Source organism: Bos indicus x Bos taurus, chromosome 17 (assembly GCF_003369695.1).
Source record: "Bos indicus x Bos taurus breed Angus x Brahman F1 hybrid chromosome 17, Bos_hybrid_MaternalHap_v2.0, whole genome shotgun sequence".
Lineage (NCBI taxonomy): Eukaryota > Metazoa > Chordata > Mammalia > Artiodactyla > Bovidae > Bos > Bos indicus x Bos taurus.
Window position 1 is genome coordinate 9,369,742 of NC_040092.1, and position 14,171 is coordinate 9,383,912.

The 14,171-nt window shown below is 55.3% G+C and overlaps 1 protein-coding gene across 2 annotated transcripts in view; it reads right to left on the reverse strand.

Moving 5' to 3' along the window:
- Positions 1-14,171, reverse strand: part of TRPV4 (transient receptor potential cation channel subfamily V member 4) — a 37,527-nt gene that overhangs the window by 14,468 nt on the left and 8,888 nt on the right. For both annotated transcript variants that reach the window (XM_027566530.1, XM_027566529.1), the window contains exons 2-3: positions 5,582-5,999; positions 2,318-2,490 (exon numbers count right to left, since the gene is read on the reverse strand). In XM_027566530.1, coding sequence (XP_027422331.1) covers positions 2,318-2,490; positions 5,582-5,967 — 559 coding nt within the window. In that variant the 5' untranslated portion in view covers positions 5,968-5,999. The remainder of the gene's footprint in view (positions 1-2,317; positions 2,491-5,581; positions 6,000-14,171) is intronic.

A 14,171-nucleotide genomic window follows, 5' to 3' on the forward strand; every position in this document is an offset into this window, starting at 1 on the left:
TTCCAGGCAAGAGTACTGGAGTGGGGTGCCATTGCCTTCTCCAGTTTTTACCTGGTTAACTCTAATTCATTCAAACTCAGCTCAAGTGTCACCTCCTCCCAGAAGCTCTCCCAGATTTTCCTGATCAAGTCAAATCCTCCAACACAGCTTCTTTGTGGACACAGTTACAGGTTGTAATTGTGTATTTGTTTCTGTGATTGCTTAATCAGTGTCAGTCTCACCCCCGAGACTGAGAGAAACTTGAGGTCAAGTCTGCTTTGTTCATCATTTTTTGCCCCAGGCCAGTACCACTCCCGACGATCGGTAGGGGCCCAATAACCACTTGTTGAGTAAATACACATTCAGTGAAGGGGCATGCTGTGCACTGCAAGGAATTCCAAACCACAAGGGTTAAGTGGTTTATGTAGGATGTGGGACCACACGGTTGATTTGGACTGTAGCAGGGTAAGGGGCTGCCAACCTGGGTCCTGGAATAAGAAGCCATGAACAGGGCTCAGCCAGAAATCAGGCGTGGTTGCAGTCACAGGACTCCACCACCAGGTGGCGAAGTGGCTTTGTCCATTGGGGAGGCTGGAGCCAGGGGCCCTAAATAAACTTCTGTTGGAAGTTGTCAAACTTTTTAGGGGGTGGTCACTGACTCCCCTAATGAGCTCATGAACCTCTGGCTAGAAAAACATGCAGGGGTGGAGCCAGTGTTTGCGGAGCTCGAGACATGCAATTTGGGGATCCTGTTTATGAAAATGAACACACAACTACAAATTCCAAGTTAGGTCCACGGATGTACTGGGGGCCAGAGCAAGAGAGGGTCCTGAACCCTAAGTAGTGGGCCTCACAGTAAGTCCCCCTCTACACCTGCCTTATTCGGTACAATGTCAGGGACCTCCCCCCAGCCGGTCTTAGAGCCCCCGACCCAGGCTCACGCAGACCCATTTGCCCAAACTCAGCCTGTGCTCAGAGACCCAGTCCTGAACTCAGGAAAAACCAGAAGTCTTGGCAAGTCCAGCCTGGCGCTGCTCACCAAAGGCAAAGCACCACGATCTCTGTTTCACAGGGGCTCCCTCTACCCCAAAGCTCCCTACTTTTGCATGGTGAACTTGGGGGGCTAGGTGGGGCTGTTTGGCCAGGGCTTATATGTGGTTGATCTCCAAATGAGATTGGCAGCATCATGGAGACCTTCTGAGGGGGGAGGGGGACCCCATCCCCCTGCAACTCTAACCTCACGCCCCAAACAAGGCCACACCATCTGCGCCCTGGCTGGGCACCATGAATGAACGCTTTTTGTAAGTCCAGTAATTCTCTTCTGATGGACACAGTGATACAGCAGAGTACCATTTTGGTGTTCAGAGTCTGGCTGGTAAAGGTATATGTGAAAAATACACTGCAGACCTGGTCAGCCTATTTAGGCACTTAATTTGCTTGAAATACCTAAAGTCTCCAAATACCTGATCTCCCTGGAGCTTCGTCAGCCCTGTTACTGTGGCCAGCCCACCTGAGACAGGCCCTCCTTCCTGGCAGGTCACAGTTCTTGACATTTTATATTGATTTGTGGGGTCATTTGGCCAGTTAATGACAGCTCACCTGGTACCTGGCACACAGTAGGTGGCTGACTTGGGTGGAGAGGTTCACAGGCTCCCCTCCCAGATGTGCAGAGAGGCCGGGGCAGCGGAGGGAGCCATGGCCCGGGGCGGATGTTTGAGCCTGGACGAGGCTGGAGGGAGCTGTCTGGGCTACGTCCCAGGGCAGGTGACTGGGCTCCAGTCTACAGTGGGGACCCAGAATATTGGGCAGGGGCGGGGCTCGAACCTGGAGAGCAGAAGCAGGAATGACCGGCAACCCCCTCCAGAGCTCCCCCAGACAGGACAGGGGCTTCTGGGACCCTGGCTGCCTGTGCTCAGCACTATGGGATTCTCTGTCCGCAGAGGCCAGGGCTGTGCTGTGATTATTCCCCAGGGTACAGATGAGGAAACTGAGGCTCAGAGAGGCCAAGGATCCCTTAAGTGGTAGAGGTGGGATCTGAGCCCAGGTGTAGACTCTGGGCTTCCCTGGTGGCTCAGATGGTAAAGAAACAGCCTGTAATGTGACCTTGCTTACCTATGACACTTTCCATCAATAAAGGCTGAATGAAGAAAGGCAGCCAAGGCCCAGAGAAGTTAAGTAATATGGGAATGGACACACAGGACTAGACTCCCTGTCCAATGCTCTTCCTGGTTAGTGCAGCCCACTGACCCAAGAGAAGACGCTGACGGAAAAGGGGGCCCCTGACGCCAGGCCTCCCCCAAGCCCCAGCTGGCCTGCCTGCTATTCTTGGGTGGCTCACCCCGGAACTCCTCGTCCGTGAGGCGCTTCTTGTGGGTCAGCAAGAAGGGGAGCAGCCCATCCAGGTCAGCTGTGGAGCCCCGGGACACGATGTCAAAGAGGATAGGCCGGTTGAAGACTTTGAGGATGGGAGGCGGCTGGGGTGCGGGAGCTTTGGGGCTCTGTGGCTGCTTCCTGAAGGGGGAGGAAGTGGGGTGATAGGAGGGCTCATCCCCTGCCCACGCTCACGGTCTCCAGCCTTAGAGGCTGGAGGATTGTAGGGGAGGGCAGCTGGAGCCCTAGGGAGGGGCCAGGCTGAGAGGGGAGAGACATCTGGAGACACAGAGGAATGTTTTACCCCAACACTACCTGGCACCTACTGTGTGCTGGGTGGAGACAGACAGAAGCTCCCAAGGTCCCCAACCATCTATCCAAACATCCATCCACCCATTCATACATCCATCCATCCACCCATTCACTCACCCATCCATCTACCTATCCATCCACTACCCACACTCCCATCCCTCTACCCATCCATTCACCCATCCACCTATCCACCCACCCACCCACCCATCCATTCTTCCATCCCTCCACCCACCCACCCATTCACCCACCCATCCATCCATCTCTTTGTCTTTTATTAAGTGCTTAATAAGCCAGAGACTGGAAGAGACAAAGATACTAAGGACAGAAAGGAGGAACACCAGACTAAAAGATAAAGCAACTCTATCATTTATTCAAATCACTCACTGCTTGATTTATTCATTCAACAAACATTTGAGACAAATGAGGCCATGCACGTAGATGCTTAGCTCAAGGCCCCACCACAGTCAACGCTGGTAAACGTTAGCTGCTGTTCCTGTTATTATTTAGTGCTACTGGGTGTCTGGAGCCTGTATGTGTGGAATAAACGCTGAGCTGCAGAGGCGGGTGGAGAAAGAATAAGGTGGGGAGGGCTGGGGGAGGAGAAGTGATGGAGAAGTAAAGAAGGGAAAAAACAGACAGTCAATCAGCCATTCAATAAGCATTCACTGGGCACCTACTGTGTGCTAGGTTTTGAGAGACAAAAAGCTGGCGCAGAGCTAGCCCAGGGGCACCGAGGTCGCATCCTCACCCACCCAGCACCCAGCACACACAGGGGCAGGAGGAGGCTGTGAATGAAGACAGGACGGACAGGAGAGGAGGAGAGCGTGCAAACGGGAGAGTGGAGGGGAGCAGAGAGGGAGCCAGACAGGAGGCGCGGCCCAGGGCCGTTCCCAGGCCCAGACCTTGACCCCCAGGACGGGGCCTCCAGCAACGGGGCACCAGGGAAGGGACAAGAGGTGCTTCTGGACACTAGGGTGGGGGTCACACAAGCTAGGGCAGCCCCCATTTCACCTGCTCCTGAACTGTGACCTTTGAGCCAAAAAATGAAAAGAACAGCCTCGCCCCGCCCCCATCCTCACTGAGGCAGCCTTCGGGGTCTCTGAAGACCTCAAGTGCTCAGCCGCACCCCGCTCCGACTCCTCTGCAGCCCCTCCAAAGCCATCAGCCCTAGCTGTCTGAGGTAGTGGTGGGGATGAGGGCCTGAAGGAGGGGGAAAGGGAGACGAAGAGCCCACCAGCTTGCAATGCAACCTTCCAAAGAGATCGGGCACCGGGGCACCTTACTGTCCTGGGCCTGTCTCCACTTCTGAGTGGAGCTTACAAAGTTCATCCAGCAGCTTGCAGACTGCACTCCTTGGAGACCTCAAGCTTCTCCAGCCTCCACCTGGAATGTTGTTCAGTCACTCAGTCATGACCGACTCCTTGCAACCCCATGGACTGCAGCACGCCAGGCTTCCCTGTCCTTTACCATCTCCCGGGGTTTGCTCAAACTCATGTCCATTGAGTCTATGAGATCCAACCATCTCATTCTCTGTAATCCCCTTCTCTTCCTGCCCTCAATCTTTCCCAGAATCAGGAGCTTTTCCAATGAATCCCCTGTGTGGCTGCCCTTTCTCACTCCTTAGCTTTGGGCTTAAATGCCAGCTCCTCCAGGAAGTCCACCTGGATTATGTTTCCTGTATCAGCTCCCAGTCTCACCTCAGCACCTCCCCCAGAGTGAACTATTTCTTTTTTTCAATTCTACCAGTTTATTGCTACCAACCCATCTCCCTCCACCCTCCTCATGCATGCGGGCTCAGTCACGTAACCCCATGGACTGCAGCCCGCCAGGCTCTTCTGTCCATGGACTTTTCCAGGCAAGAATACTGGAGTGGGTTGCCATTTCCTTCTCCCAGAGTCAACTCTTTCTTTCTTTCTTTTTGACCAAGCAGCATGCGTGATCTCCCCCGAGCAAGGACTGAACCCATACTCCCTTCATTGGGAGCATGGAGTCTTAACCACTGGACCACCAGATAAGTGCAAAGTGAACTGTCTACTCACTTGCTTATTAAGTGTTCTGCCCTCCAAACTGAAAGTGCCAGTGACAGCTACTCAGTATCTAAGCTAAGCAGGGGCAGCACCTGGCCTGGCTCATTCCTGGAGCCCCAGGACCAACCCCTCCCCTAACCTGGCATGTGGTGGGTAGTCTAAAAACCTTCACTGAACAAACTGATGACTCGGTAAATAAACAAAGGAGACAGACAGTTCCTGACCAAGCAGGGGCTGAGAAGGTGGCTGGGCTTCATCCAAGGGCATAAATGAGTCTGTGATCAGCATGGGGGGACAGAAGGACACACGCAGACTTCAAGACTGCTCCAGACACACACAGAGGCCTGAGTGGGGTCTAACGGGTTTTCATGTGGAGATGGCTAGACAGAGAGATGGCAGATGAATAGATGGGTCGATAGGTATCCGAATGAGTGATGATGGAGGATAAACTGGACAAACGGATGGACAGGTGGAAAGGCGGGTAGCTGGTAAGAGAGAAAGAGAGAAGGAAGGAGAAATAACGAAAGAGAGATATGAAAATGGAATAAATGAATGAATGATGAATAGTTTGATAGCTGACTGGCTGGATGAATAGAAATGAAGAGTAGATAGAAGAATGGACAGCTGTTTGGAGAGTAAACAGTGGACAAACGGAAAGCGGGTGGTATGAGAGGACAACTAGATGATGGATAGAAGGGCAGACAGGTACTTGAGGGAGTCGATGAAGGACAGGTGGACAGATGGATGGATGGACTGGACAAGTGAATGGTTAGGTGGAAAGACAGGTAGCTGGATGAATGAATGAGTAGATGAAGGGTGGGTGGGTGGATGGATGGGTGGATGGGCGAATTCAATACAGAGGAGACCTTGGCCAGGCAGCCAGCAATACTCACTCTATGACCTTCCTCCTCCACCGCTTGTTGTCACTGGGGTGGTGACGATAGGTGCCGTAGTCAAACAGCGAGTCCATGGGCGCCTTCTTGGGCCCGGGCACCACGGAGGACTCGTACAGGGTGGACTCCAGCAGGTCGATGGGGTTGGGCACCCCCTTGCGGAAGGCGCCCTGGAACTTCATGCGCAGGTTGGGTCGCCCGTCGCCTGGGCCGGTGGAGCGACCGCCATCAGCTGGCGAGGGCGACGGGGAGCCGTCTTCCCCCTCGAACAGGTTGGCCAGTGATGACAGGGGGAAGGCCTCCCCGCCGGGGGGCCCACTCTCATCCCCGGGCGACTCGGCCATCTCCCCTGGCCCCACACGAGGGCCTTCGCCAGGATCCGCCATGCTGCCCTGGGGACCCGTCCACACGGCTCGGCCTGCAAGGGAACGGGAGGGGCATCAGGCCGGCTCCAGGAAGCCCCCCTCCCACGTGGGCAAACAGCACTGCTGCCAGCTGCTTCAAAGCCACCCTTGTAATGACAGGGGTGCAGGGTGGCCACTCCCAGATGTGGTTGGCCGCCAGCCCCCGGCAGGAGCTGCAACAGGAGCCCCATTCAGGGACCTGGAAACACAAGTCCGCCTCGCGTCCAGCTACCCTGGACATCAGCTGAAGAAGGAAGGGCCTCAGAATCACACCAGGTCCCCAAACATATGAGCCTGGGGCTTACTCCTGGCCAACCAAACCAGCTTTGGAGCACCCAGAGCAGGGTTTGAATCCAAGTTCCGCATTTAGCCATCATATGATAGGAAAGCCGATGGTTCACAGCCTCGGTTTCCTCATCTGTGAAATGGGGATGAAGCAGAGTGCATGCAATCCAGTGGCCTGTGCTGTGCCTGCCACACAGAAAACACCTACTAAAACATAACCATTGAACGCATGCTGCAGGCACACGAGGTGCTCAGCAAATACACATGAACTCATTGTGGGAGTCAGTCGCCCTCAACTTGCCAGTGTCATCATTATGACCCCATTTCACAGAACAGGAAACTGAGGTTCTGAGGGTTCAGTTAGCCGTGCCCAAACTCTGCTCCCCAGTGCCAAGCGCTGACCCCTTCCCTCCCCTCTTTGCCCGGTTAGCTCCTGCCCACCTGTGTTCCCAGCTTGTGCTGCTTCCTCTGGGAAGCCCCCTCGACCGTGTGTTCGTGGGATTAGTTAATCCTGGGCTGTGAGTACCAGAGGGCAGGGAAGGCCTCTGCCTGTCCATGCCTGCACCCCCGCCCCTTGAGGGGTGCCACATGGACACACGACCTGATGACAAAGGTAGTCTCTATTCTCGTTTGTCAGGTGCGGAGAATGAAGCTTGACGGGGGCCAGTCACACAGCTTGCAAGGAGAAGAGCTGGACTTGAACCCAGGTCTTTCTGCCTCCCAGGCCCAATGTTTAGCCAGGAGAAGGGCAAGGGAAGGACCAGGGCCTGCTGGCTGTCAGCCCCCTGCCCTCTGCAGCACGCACAGGGTGGGCTGGACACCAAGGGCGAGTTTCCTGGAACTCCTCACATCCCGCCTGGGCTGCAGAGAAACGTCTGCAAAGCTCTCTTTTCTACATCTCTCCCTCCGCGCACATTAGCAGAAGAACAAGTAAAGATTGGTCCCCACCTTGTTTGTTTTTGGTTGCCAGGAGAGAAGGCGAAGGCCCCTGCAAGAGGCCTCTCTTGGCGGGCACAGCAGGGCACACACAGGGTCAGAGCTCCTGCCTCGGACGGGCCCCATTCCGGGCACAAATGGGGAGGCAGAGCCTGGACTTTAGACTTTTCCCGGCCTGGGTTCTAATCCCAGCTAAGCTATTTCCATGTAGCATGACCTTGAGAGAGTGTCCCAAGCCTCAGTCTCCTTGTCTATAAAATGGGTACAATAGTAGTAGCTTTCTCATACATTTGCAGGAGGAATTAAATGAGATCGGGCATGTCCAGTGTTGACCCTGGGATTAACCTGGGGGCTGTCGATGAGCACAATCACAGAGGGAAGGAAGGGCTAGGTGCACAGGTGCTGAAATCGGTTTTACCCGGTTCCCCTCTGGGCCCTGGTTAGTCAGCAGCTGTGAGATCTTGGGCAAATCGCTTCCTCTCAGTTCCCCACCTGTAAAACCAGGGTAACCACAACACCTCCTAAAGCTTGGGAGATGCCAAGTGCCTTCAAGAATTTGAAGCATGCACTAGGTGCCGGCGCCTAGTATGAGTCAGGAGACATTAGTTCCAATCCACCTGCCAGGCTGGTAATGGAGACCCCCTAGGGGCTGCCCCCTGGATCCCAGCTCTGTGATGCAGGAATGAGGGTATGTTGAGGCAGGGAGGGCTGTCCACCAGGGTGCAGGCACTAAGGGGGAGATTAGACTTCCCCAGGCACAGTCCTGCTCACCTCAGAGGGGACCCCAGGGTCAGGGGAAGAGAAGGAGTTTAGGCACATACTTCTTAATTACTGCACCCCCTCCCAGGTCCCCACGGGGTTCCAGACACCCTCCACCCAAGGTGGGGGCCAGATGAGGCAGCCCCTCCAGCCCCCACCATGCCTGTACCCCCTCCCCTAAGAAATCTCAGCTCAGACAGCATCCAGGGTTTCTGGGGCTCCACAACAGGGGGTCTGGAGTCAGCCAGCCCCAGGTTCAAATCCCCGCTCAGTCACTCACTCACTGCCAGCATCCTTGACAAGGCAAACAGGGATCAATGTCAGTGTATTAATTATGGTGAAGCGATAATTATGAACTAAACCCCATCATCACCATGATCATGGGGCTCTTGAGGGCCCAAGTGCTTCACACACATGCTTTCGCCTGGTCCTCCCTGGAACCCTAGACCAGTGGTTCTCAGCCAGGGTGCCTCGGGTCCCCAGGGACACTGGGCAATATCCAGAAACATGCTTGGCTGTCACACTGTGCAGAGGAGAGAGGGCTAATGGCATCTAGTGAGTCAAGGCCAGGGGTAGCGCCAGATACCCTACAAGGCATAGGACCGTGCTTGCCACAAGGAACTACCCGGCCAGAAAACAGTGCTGAGGTTGAGAGATCTACCTCTGGAGGTAGGTACTCCTGTAATACTCCTTTCACAGATGAGGAAAACTGAGGCTCTGAGAGGTTAAGTGACTTGCCTGAGGGCACATTGCAGGTGAGTGCCAGAAAAAGTGAAAGTGAAAAGTAAAAGTGTCAGTCACTCAGTTATGTCTGACTCTTTGTGACCCCATGGACTGTAGCCCGCCAGGCTCCTCTGTCCATGAAATTCTCCAGGCAAGAATACTGCAGTGGGTAGCCATTTACTTCTCCAAGGGAATCGTCCCAACTCAAGGACTGAACCTGGATCTCCCGCATTGCAGGGCTTCCCTGGTAGCTCAGCTGGTAAAGAATCTGCCTGCAATGCAGGAGACCCTGGTTCGATTCCTGGGTTGGGAAGTTCTCCTGGAGAAGGGATAGGCTGCTACCTACTCCAGTACTCTTGGGCTTCCCTAGTGGCTCAGATGGTAAAGAATCTGCCTGCAATGTGGGAGACCTGGGTTTGATCCCTGGGTTGGGAAAATCCCCTAGAGGAGGGGATGGCAACCCACTGCAGTATTCTCCAGTATTCTTGCCTAGAGAATCGCCATGGATAGAGGAGCCTGGAGGGCTACAGACCATGGGGTCGCAAAGAGTTGGACATGATTGAGCAACTAAGCACAGCATAGCACTCCTGCATTGCAGGCAACTTCTTTACCATCTGAGCCACCAGGGAAGTGCTTAGTGACAAAACCAGGACTCAAACCCAGGCAGTTGGCTGTGGAGGCTGGGCTACCCTAACCCCTCAGTTGACAGCATGGCCTGGGGGCCGGGTGCCACACCAAACCCTTAGAGTATCTTGTTCAAGGTGCACAATGGCCCCTCGAGAGGATTATTACCATCAGCCCATGCTAACCTCTCTGAGCCTCAGTTTCCCTGCATACAAAATGAGAGTTGCAAAACAGCTTCTATCCTATAGGTTAATGGGCAGGTCAGGTGTCTCTTGGGCCCCTAATAAGCACCTGACAAATGTTTTTTGTATTTTTGTCTATTTTCTGGCCACACTGTGCAGCATCTTAGTTCCCTGACCACTGCAGTGGAAGCACCCGGTTAAGCATCTTAACCAGGGAGGCCCCTTGACAAATACTTGAATCATCATCACCATTATGATACAATCCCAGCATACCCACCCTCCCCAGGTACACGCACAGGGTGGTCCTACAGCCATGCATTCACAGTCCTTATTAACATTCACCAAGTCCTCCCAGCCTCTCCCTCAGTTAATCCGCTAGGGCCTGGTGAGCAAAGTTGCAATGCTCCCATTTCACAGCTGAGAAAACTGAGGCCGCTGAGATGACGCCACACAGAGTGGGTGACCTTGAAGAACTGGACTTTGGACTCCCTCCACAGCGCACAACCCAAGTGTGTACAGACACCAGCGTGCACGTACACGCCTGTTCACAAGCGGACACACACAGCCTGCTCTGTGGCAGTCCCCTCCCCAAACACTGGCGTTCTCTGTGGTTGGGGATCGAGATCACTCCCTGTTCTCATTTGCCCTGTAGGCTGTTATTACACATTCCAAATCCGTGCCAGACTTAGGGGGAAGGAGGGGTGCCAGCCAGGACAGGGAGGCTGAGAGTCCTCCTGACTCTCCTCTGCGTGTAAATATCGTGTATGTTTCCTCCTCTCTTTTCCCCCTGTGCTCATGCGCATGCGTGTGCCCACTGTGAGCCCCTGGGAATGCCTCTGCAGGGGGCAGCGCCCAGCTGGCACCAGGAGCGTATCAGGGGCTCAACGAAGGACATTTACGCCAAGTGTGGACATCCCCACAGGCTGTGTGACCACTGCATTCATTTAATGTGGCGGATTTCAAACGTTTTTAAGCAAACCTATCTATATATATACACACACACACACATATATAGGCTTCTCAGGGGTCTCAGATGGTAAAGAATCCACCTGCAATGCAGGAGACCTGGGTTCAATCCCTGGGTTGGGAAGATCCCCTGGAGAAGAGAATGGCAACCCCACTCCAGCATTCTTGCCTGGGAAATCCCATGGACAGAGGAGCTTGGTGGGCTACCGTCCCATGGGGTCACAAAGAGTTGAACACCACTGAGTCACTAACACACACACCCACATCATAATATATACTAGGCAGCAGTCCACACACAGATAGTAATTGTGGCAGGATGGACGCGTCTGAATCCCAGGGCCCAAAGAACAGGACTGGAAGCCATTCACCCATGTATTTACTCAACAAGTGTTTCCTGAGAATCTATCATGTGCCAGGTCTTGGGGGCACAGATGTGAGCAAGACAAAGAACTCCTGCCCTCCTGGGGCTGACCTGGTGAGAAAACAGAGCAAATAGCCAGACAGAGCAAGAAGCTGAGGTATGTCTGGGGATGAGAGCTGGTTAGACAGGAAGGGCTTGGGAGCGGTGAATTCACGGGTGCAGGACGAGGAGATCAGGAGATACAGGGCTGAGCCAGGGTCCCCCAGGTCTTCCTCTCTGCCCGGGTCAGACCCCAAGCTCTCCAGAAACATGGCTGAAGGTCACGCATTTGGCTCTGATGGCCCTGAGGACTCGGTCAGGGCAGCTAAATCCACACTCCCTGGCCCGACAGAGGAGGGTGCACCTGGTGGGAGCTGGTGGGTCTGGGAAAGAACGTGCATGTTGACGTCAGACCAATTGGGGTTGGTGCCCAGACCCTACTGCTCATTAACCAGGTGAGCCTGAGCTAGTCACTTGGCCTCTCTGAGCCTCGCAGGCCTCACTTGCCCCGGGGGACTTAAGTGGGTCACCCTGAGGATTATAGGAACTGAGTCAAGCACCTGGCACACAGTAAGCCCTCAATGAACAGCAAACCGCAAGACCGCATGAACGGCAGGTGCTTCTCCCTGGCAATCCCGGGTGCAGCAGGGGTGGGCTGGAGGGCTTTGGCTCCATACCCCGCACCCTTCTTCTGGCAGAAGAAGGGGCCCACCCTCGCTGTTACCCCAGGGCTTTGCCTGAGCTCATGGAAACCCTGGCACGTCCTTGTCAAATCCCATCCTCCTGATTACGTGAGCGAGGAAAGCTGCTTAGATCTGGGGGCAAGTTCAGGCGTGCAGGGGCTGCTCCACCCCAGGGGGAGGAATGCCAGGGAGCTGGGACCGATGCACGCCAACAGGCATCTGCTGAGTGCCAAGTGTGTGCAGGGCACCGAGGAAGCAGAGAAGAGTGGAAACTTGGGGAACTCAGTCTAGGAGGGGAGCAGATGGCTGACCTGCTCCGGGCCTTTGCCTGGGCTGGTCTTCCTCCACTGGCTCCCTTTCTCTGGGTGTCATCTTAACCAGCACTTCCTCTGAGAGGCCTTCCTCCCCCTGCCCCACCCCACCCCACCCCATTCTAAACCAGCTCCTTGTGCTCACTCTTACAGCAAACTGGGCCTCCCTTTACGGCACTTCTCGTGATTAAACTTTGACCTTTGCTTATATCACCCTTTCATTCATTTTCTCTCTTCTCCTCTGGAGTGTGAGCTCCATGAAGGAGGGACTATTCTGTGCTGGCTGTCTCCCCGGCATTCAGCGTTATGCCAAGGCACCAGTAAATATCTGCTTGCTTAAACAGTCAGGCAAGGTCCACTGAAGTTCTGAAAGGAGACAGGCAGGAGGAAGCGGCACTGATTGATTCTGACGGGCCCAGGAAGAGGCAGCGAGGAGGAGGGCTTGACACGCGCGACAGATAAAAGAGCAGAGGAGACAGCAAGGTCCGGGGTGTGGGGCCGGGAGACAGCAGGGGGCACTAAGGACCGGGCAGCCTGAGGTGTTGGGAGAAGACAGGAATGAAGAGAGACGAGATGGGTGAGTGGGCGGGCGGAAGGTGGGGGGAGGCAGGCAGATCAGGCGGAGGTTCTGGGCTCCCAGACAGACTGCTCCCTCCATCCTGTGGCTCTCTGCCCCAGCTGTGGGGTCCCCCACTTCCTGCAGTAACCTGGACTAGCCTATCATTCTAGATCAATCCTGGAGGGATGGCGTGGGTGGGGAAGGGCCTAGGAGGACAGAGCCCAAGGCTTGCTGGCACTGAGAGAGAAAACGCCAGCTCTATCCACCTCCCCACCCGCCAGGTAAGGAAACGGAGGCTCAGAGAGGTAGAGTCACCCTTACAGGGTTGCCCAGCTCCTTAGGTGTGGAACCAGGTCTGGGACTCACACGGCCCCAGGACCTGTGCCTTTAGTGGATACTTTATTATTTTTTTATTTGAGCCACACTGTGGGGTATGTGGGATCTTAGTTCCCTGACCAGGGATCAAACCCATGCCCTGCACACTGCAAGTGTGGAGTCCTGACCACTGGACTGCCAGAGAAGTCCCCTCAGTGAATACTTTACCAGGACCAGGGGACTTGAGAAGAAAAGGACGGATGATGGGGGTGGAGGGAGAGTGGTTCAGGGTGGGTGGTGGGGACCATGGGCCCCAGAGGCAAACTGCCCACTCACCAGCTGTGTGACCCAGGGCAAGTCACCCGGCCTTCCTGTGCCTGTTTTCTCACCTGTAAACGGTGATGGCCGCAGCGCCTGCCCTGGGGTGGTTGACAGAGTCAAATAAGACAGTGTGTAAAGCACTGATCCTAGCGCCAGGCAGGGAGCGCCGTGCTGCACTCAGCCGAGTCCGACTCTTGGCGACCCCACGGACTGTAGCCCGCCAGGCTCTTCTGTCCGTGGGGATTCTTCAGGCAAGAATACCGGAGTGGGTTGCCATGCCCTCCTCTAGGGGATCTTCCCCATCCAGGGATTGAACCCAGGTCTCCTGCGTTACAGGCAGATTCTTGACCATCTGAGCCACCAGGGAAGCCCAAGAATACTGGAGTGGGTAGCCGATCCTTTCTCCAGGGGATCTTCCCAACCCAGGACAGGTGGATTCTTTACCCGCTGAGCTACCAGGGAAGGCAAGGAGTACACACCCAGCAGGAGACGGTTGCTGTCGGCAGCATCGGTGTCACTGAAGTATCTTTACCAGAAGATGGATAAACAGACAAACTGAGGATCAAGGAAGGTGTGACAGCCAGGAGGGCCAAGCAGCTGGGCCCAGAGCCTGGGATGCTGGCAGCCACCTCAGAGCAGCCGCCACTGGGAGCTTGGCTCCCTGGCCAGGCTGCTGAGGCTCCCCCGGCCCAGTGGGTGGGAGCAGCAGGGGGCATCATGCCACGCAGGGCACCTTCCCCAGCCAGCCCGTATTTACCCAGCAGGTCTCGGCCCTGCCTGCTTCCTGTCTGCTGCACAGTGGTTGCTTGTCCAGGGCAGACAGAGCCCCAGTGTCCCGTTGGGTCCCCCCCACCCAGGAGGGGCAGGGCTGGGGTGACTCACCAGGCCCCACAAAGGGCAAGGCTGATGTGACCACGACCTCACTCGGTCATTCTGCAAGTCCTTGGCTGGAGGGATTCCGACAGGACACACAAGGATCCCTCTGAGCTCTCAGGGCCCCCCATTCGCTTCCAAGGTCCCCGGCCCCAGGGTGGGAAGCACCAGGAGGTGGTGCGGCTGAATGGGTTAAGAGCACACTCCGAGCAAGACAGAAGGTGAAGTGTGATAGGATCCCATGTACAG